This window comes from Teleopsis dalmanni, chromosome 2 (genome assembly GCF_002237135.1).
Source record: "Teleopsis dalmanni isolate 2A chromosome 2, ASM223713v2, whole genome shotgun sequence".
In the NCBI taxonomy this organism is placed as follows: Eukaryota; Metazoa; Arthropoda; class Insecta; order Diptera; family Diopsidae; genus Teleopsis; species Teleopsis dalmanni.
Window position 1 is genome coordinate 26,202,786 of NC_051847.1, and position 7,437 is coordinate 26,210,222.

Genomic DNA, 7,437 nt, shown 5'->3' on the forward strand with positions numbered 1-7,437 from the left:
TACACATAATTTTCGCATAAATAGCATAATTCAAAGTAAATATCCTTGCTTTCACAACCAGTCCCATTTCAAAAATCTCAATGTAAATGTACGTGACTGCGCCTAGAAATATGCAAACAAAAAGAACAACATTTTACAAACCCATTAAAAACAATTTAAAAAACGCATTACAAATAAGTGCACTTTTTTTGGATTCATTTTTTCCATGCTTTTGTCATTACTATTTTCTTCTCTACTGCAGTTGTCTCTGATTTTATTGTAAATACTTGGTGGAACATTTGCTGTTGCTGATATTGCATTAAAAATGTAACACAGCTGCTCCGCTGCTCTTAATGTAGCATTTAAGTTGACGTCACTATTATCCATTGTATAAAAGCAACCAACAAAATAACATAAATAGAAATTTAAACCCAATGTTATTGAACAATATCCTTCAGGTTCTAAGCTGCGGTCAAGGAAATACGAGTATATATTGGAGGATATTGCACCACTAAATCTTGTTTATACATGTGGGTATTTGTTGTTAATAATTTTAAACAGTGTTTTGCACTTAACATACTTTAATATTCTTATTCAATTGTGAGTGATTGAAGTATTTTCAAATTTTACGTACAACACGAATTTAATATATTCAAATAATTTTATGAGTCAATTTTGAATCATTTTGATAGTAAATTTTTAATGTCTAATGTTTACTTGCTACTCATATCTATAACATGAGCCTTTTCTATAATAAAGTAGCACAAATCTCAAGCGGTTTCATAAAAGTACTCGGCAAAATATGCTAATACTGTCACAGATAGAAGGTTAAATCCATTAACTTTATGAATTGAAACTGTTCATCATACGCCTAAGTATGCTATGTAGTTCATTTCAAAAAGAAAAAATGTTCTTAAAGTAGAAAAAATCTTTTAAGAAATTAAATGAAGAAGCTTTAAAATGTGCTACGTTAGTAAAATACGTATAAATGGATTTTTCTTCATATATATGAATGCTTCAAAATTGCAGCAAAAGAAATTAGAAAAAAAATTACAGTAGCAAAGGATTGTCAATCGCAGTGCGCTCTCAAATGGAAGATTTGGATGACTTTTAATTATCATGACACTTTCATACTGAAGTAATTTAGTATTTAGAAACAATTACTGAGGCCCTTTGTTCCACACTGCGAGTTGAGGATGACAAAAGAGACTGAGCTACTTTTCAAGTTGCTATCGAAAATAATTTTGTCTTAAATAATATAAATAATTGCTGTGCATTTAACTTCAAAGAACGAGTTTGAATGAATAAATAAATTTAAAAAAATAGTAGATAATTTATTAGTAGAATTAATGTTTTTTTTTTGAATTTTTTGTTTTGACGAGTGGAGTCCCTTACATGTTTGATACATATTCACGAAAGTATATGTAAAGAGCTAGAAACTGAGTCAATTAAAATTTTGACTCTTTCATTATCTGGTTGATCTATGCTGTATTATTAGCTTTAAGTGAGTGGCACATTTACATTTTTTCAAATAATTTTATTGTTGCTAATTGTGATACTTACCAAAATTTTTAGATAAATAGCTGTAAAAATATATTGACTGGCATAGTTTTGAGTTTAAAAGCGTATCAGGAAACGCCAATGTTTACACATCAATCCAACACCGTGCGATATACTCGACAGATGTGGAGGTTTGATAGTCCACAGGTACTTTTCATTTTAAGTTAAAACGATTTCATAGTTCATGTAGACTCAGCTCAAAAAATTCTGTATACGTCATTGTGAGCATCATTTGTTTGGCATTTATATAAGAAGGTTATCTTCGGCACAATGGCCTATAGTAATATGGATTTATCAGGCACATCAACAATTGAACAGATTTTCATTCTTAAAGAGACGATGGAAAAAAATTTCGGGAACTCAATATTCCATTATAATATTTATAGAATTTAGGACTGTCTATGACAGCACAACCAGAGTAGAATAAGTCATTTGGCATTCCTTTAATTAACTTTACACCCGATATACTTGGATCTAACGTCTTGTTGTTATCTCTTTTGAATTAGATTTGTTTCTTTAGTCCGTAGTAACTTTGTATTGCATATCAATACTATATTATCCCAATATTTCAGATTTCTTTCGTAACAAACTTGCTCCGTATATTAAAGAACAATAAGATTTTAAAGTAATTTTTTTAACTTTTATTATCTTTGGCTTTGTTTATTTTTTGTAAGTGCAAAGCATGGAGAAACGAATTTTATGGAAGACTATTAGTGCCTTTGAGTTATGCAAAACTGCCTCACTTAATTCCATTGTTTGTTGGAGTTGCGCGATTAAGCGCTTTATTGTTTCTTCAGGCAAGCGAAACCATTAAATTAATGAAAGTGTTGCTTCTGGCGTATTTGGTATTCCATTGTGCAGCATTCGCCTTCATCACCTCCAGGCTCTATTGCAGTTAGCTTGAGTTATTAATTTTATGTCAGCATGTCATCCTTCACGCAATCAATCTTAAATTTCAGAATGTCATGTTGTTTTATTGAGTCACACCATAAAGCGTGACAGGAGCAGATACCAATGTGTGCTCAACATTGTCATAAAATGTTGTGTTAGAAAAATATAAATGCATTTTTCTCGCATGTCATTTAAGATAATTTTAAAATATACAACTTTTATCTCATTGGAATGCTTTTTATTTTATTTCCACAGGAGTGAAAATATGTTCTCTGCATGAAAATCCTTGATTTAGTGTCATATGTTTCGCGTGAATTGAATATTTTCCTTTTATATATTCCTTAATAAAAATCTAATACTATGAATATGTAAATTAAATTCATATTAAATTCAAAATTATTTAAAATAATACCAATTTCAAGTAATTTACTGGAATCACTGACAAACCAGATATAAGCCACAACGAGCTGTAGTTTTTATAAAAGAACCTACTTGGACTCCAGCTAACTTTACATTGAAGAATTGAAAATATCGAATTTCATAGTCTGCATCTTTGCTGGAGTTTATTAGGGTCAGAAAGAAAAGATAAAGATATATTTTAGGTCGATAAAAAGTAGTATAAAGTATAAAAAGTAAACTTTACAGTTTAATGTTTCCATCTTCGCTGGAGTTTATTAGAGTCAGAAAGAAAATACTTTAGGTTAATAAAAACTATTAATAGAAAAATATAATTGAAACATATATTCAAATTCAAAATTGAATTAATAGATTTCTAATTGATTCTTCATGTTGAAAAACAAACTAACTAAAATAATAAAATATTTAATCAATTAAGTTCGTAATTAAAACATAAGTGTTTATCTCAAACTGCAGTTGCGTTTGCACTAAGATTTCGTATGGACGATAGCGCTTTAACAAAAAACTGATTTGTTATTGGATTAAACACTGGCATTGTGACTATAAGATTTTAATTTCACAGCTATATACAATTTTGTTTTACTTATGGTATAACTTAACTTTACTCGTCTTATGTTGAGATTTTTCCGAGTTGCACTAACTGGGTACTTTTATTCTTTCTTAGCTGAGGGGTTTCTACAGAGTCAAAATAAATTCTCTCTGACTTGTCTGAACTAAAGAAAATTTTATGTGCGTGAGTAGTAGGCCTGACATTATCCAATCCTCGAGATAAAATAATACCACACTTCTGCTAACTCATCTCTTCCCTTAACTTTCAATATAAATAAGTAAGCGCTACCAACCTATTTCACTTAGTTGTTTCAGATCCTAACGATAACGCATAATCGTTTCAAATAAAACACTGTGATATGTAATCAATAATTTTGTAAAAATTCTTTTTTCGTAGATGAAGTCAATTTTAACAAATTTATTTTTCACAGATATTATGGCTGCGAATGAGAAAAAATTGTTAGGAAGATATAAGAATAAAGTCATTTACACATTGCATTTGTTAATTGCAAATGACACAAATTCAAGAAACAAGGTTGAAGAGTGTTTTCACAAAATGCGTCTTGAATGGAGATGTCACGCACTATTTAGCATAATGGCTGACACAAGGCAGGGGAGAGAATATCGAGAAATGTCTATTCGTGTCTTAGAAGCCTGCTTTACAATTAATTGTTTCAGTTTAGTATACTCCGCTCTCTCAGTTTCAGCTCAAGAGGAAGTATTGAAAAATTTAGTGTCTTCTGGCAATGTTGCAGTATCCCGCACTTTCAGCAAATGTTGGGGAGAGATTATTACACAAGCAGTAGAATGCTTAAGCGAAGAAGAGGAAGACTACAAATGGCCTGCACTGAATGCTTTATTACTTGACTGGTCAACTCATAATTCTGTATATACAATACATACCTGCATGCGAACATTTGCCAGTGTACTCTTCATTTTTAATGCGTATGATACACCTGTTTTTTTGAATAATATACGGAAATCCATTAAAAGTTGTTTATCTGAACGAAATTCCAGTACTGTGAGACGTGCTGCTACGCTTGCAGTATTCGATTTTGTGCAGTTAATGAGTACGCACGACAGTCTGTCAGAAAAGGTGACTGCACAATTTTCTGACTTCGTGCCCAAACTAATAACGATTGTGAAAGGAACCATTAAATTTGGTAGAAGTCGAAAACTGTTTCAGTGTCTAGTCAAAACCGTTAAAGAATGCAGCAACTTTTTTAGTAATCATATAGAAACTCTTCTATCAATAAGTTTTCATGTGCTGACATCGATTAATTTAGAAGCTTTATGGAATTACCTCGCTCTAGAAATTGTAATCACAATTATTGAGAAATTTACTCCTATAGTCGAGAATCTGTATATTGAATATGTGTTATACCTATTACCGATTTTAATGGATATGGCAGAAATTGTTGAAGATGATGATGAATGGCACGAATGCGACGAAAATTTTGACGAAGATCCTTTTGAACCTCGTAAAGTTGCTCTTACATGTTTTCACCGGCTATTTAAAGCACTAGGGGAGAAAATTTTATTCCAACCTCTACTACAAACAATAACGGCTAAGAAATATAGAACGTCATGGAAGGGAGTTCATACAATAATAGGTGTAGCAACAACAATTGTACGAAGTTTTCAGGTACAACATGCTCCACCGCGCAGTGAACAGTTTGCGTATAGCCTAATGTTCTATTTGCAGCATGATCATCCCCGTCTTCGCTATTGTGTATGTGATCTAATCAATGCATTAGGATCGCATCGCGAAATTATAGAATCAAGATTCTTTCAAAATCGTTTAATCCCAATGATGCGAGATATCATAAAGTACGAAAATGTACCAAGAGTGTCGCACAAGGCAATGCAAACAATGACATTGATAATAGAGGAGGCTCCATTCGTCGCTATAAATGTTTTTGCAGAAGAATATGTGGAATTAATTGAAAAGTCATTAAAGAGACTAACTAAGAGCTTAGAGTTGGAAGGCAAAGTTCTGATTCTAGAGGGGTTGTTAACTGCTTTAGGTGCATTTGCTACGAAATGTAATAAAAGTGTACACAGCAACTATAAACAGATTTTGGATATAATTTTATCAATTTTCAAAGTGGCCACAGGTGACAGGATGTGGAGCTTACGAGCTGCATGCTTTGAGTGTGCTGGTAAAATAATCTCAACTCTAAACAAAAAGCAATTAAAAAACGATATTGATCATATTATGGAAACATTTATTGATGTAATGACAAAAACAAATTTTGTGTACTACGATATAGAAGTAGTCAAACTAATGTCTGCATTCACTGACATTTGTAGCACTATTGGCAAAAAATTTAAAAAGTACATACCAACTATAATGAGATGTTTTAATCAGTGGGACATTATTGGTCCAATCGATGAAATATTAAGCAAAATGACAGATTCAGACTTTTACGCTGAACTGGATGATATCATAGCAATAAAATTAACTGCTTGTCAAATGTTTACTGTTTTTGGCACTGCTTTAAAAGCAGATTTTGCACCTTACGCTGAACAAATAGTACCAATGGTGCATTCACTATTTAGTTGCGATTACTACTCTGCAGATATGTTTGCGTATTTAGCGGTACCGAAACTTCTCCGTTGCTTCCGTGCAGAAGACCTCACACTTGCAATGGATGTTTGGATTAGAATGCAGGGTGAAATAATTAACTTTATAATTAGGAAAATGGATTTAAGGACACAGTTGAACTTACTGCCAAATTTGTCACTATGCTTCAATATTATGCAAAATTCCAGTTATCAAGGTATTGCTTTTCAAACTTTACTAGATTTCATAGACAGTAAAATCACTTTTTACATAAATAAAACAATTGATCCACAATTTCGAAGCAACTGCAGTAGTTACATTAACAATATTGTCACAACAGACACATCTGATCCATTAGTACTGCAGAGTATTATACCACATTCTTTAAGTTTACTACGTGCGCTTTTTGGAACCTATGGAAATAATGTTCTTGAAAAAATTGATCAACTAAACCCGCATTTTGTTACAATATTCAATAATGAACAATGTCCAATCGATATCCGCTACATTCTAGAAGTATATATGGATGCCATAAAATGTTGCTCACATAAATGCCTTCCATACATCCATTTATTTACTGACAAACTACCTGGATATCTAATAGGGGGATGTCCAGCCATTGTACGACAGGGTGCTATTATTGCTTGTGGTGTCATAGCACAATATGCTGGCATATCGGTTGCAAGTCTATGCAAAACATATATGGAACTGCTTCTCTCCATAATAACTTCACGTAACAAACTTACCGATGAAGAAGCTGCACTTAACATATTCGATAATGCTATGGCTAGCATTGCTCGAATACTGCAATTCAACTGCTCGGCCATACCATATACTAAAGAGGCATTCAAGTGCTGGTTCGATTACATGCCAATAACTCAAGAACAAAGAGAATGTGAGTACTGTATTAATTTCATCTGTGATCTGCTGGATGCTAAACACGTCTACGTAAGCGAGTGTCGTACTGTTACGAAAGTGTTCAAAATTTTTGCAGATGCTTTTCGGTACGATGTGATCGAGCCACGTAGCCAGGATGGTACACGCATACTGTGCTACATAAGACATATAGAGGAAAGCATCGACACCTATGCCGCATGTATGGCAACCCTGAATTTCGATCAACAAGACGCTTTGCGTTTAGCTAATTCCAAGTTCAATAACAATGCATTTTAAGATAACTACAATTAAAAACAAAAAATTTCAAACTAAACGCAGAAGATTTGATTGAAACTTGTAGAAATTTATTTGTTATATTTTTAAAAAAATATTTTTAGTAAATTTTATGAAAGTATATATTCATAAAAAAAACATCTTTACTTTTTCACATCCCAACGTTTTTATATTAGCCAGTTTAATCTAATTTAAAAATAGATCAGAAAAATATATTAACAATAGTACGACTGAAGAATGAATCTAGTACATAATATTTGGTAAATAATTCAAACTAATAGAAGATAAGTATATGAGATAATAAA

At 32.0% G+C, this 7,437-nt stretch overlaps 1 protein-coding gene across 1 annotated transcript; it reads left to right on the forward strand.

Annotated features, from left to right (window-relative positions):
• Positions 1–1,330: 1,330 nt before the first annotated feature.
• LOC119681813 (importin-5-like) lies at positions 1,331–7,194 on the forward strand. Its single transcript, XM_038095102.1, has 3 exons — positions 1,331–1,483; positions 1,555–1,686; positions 3,828–7,194. The coding sequence occupies exon 3, from the start codon at positions 3,833–3,835 to the stop codon at positions 7,133–7,135; it is 3,303 nt and encodes a 1,100-aa protein (XP_037951030.1). The 5' UTR covers positions 1,331–1,483; positions 1,555–1,686; positions 3,828–3,832; the 3' UTR covers positions 7,136–7,194.
• Positions 7,195–7,437: the final 243 nt, after the last annotated feature.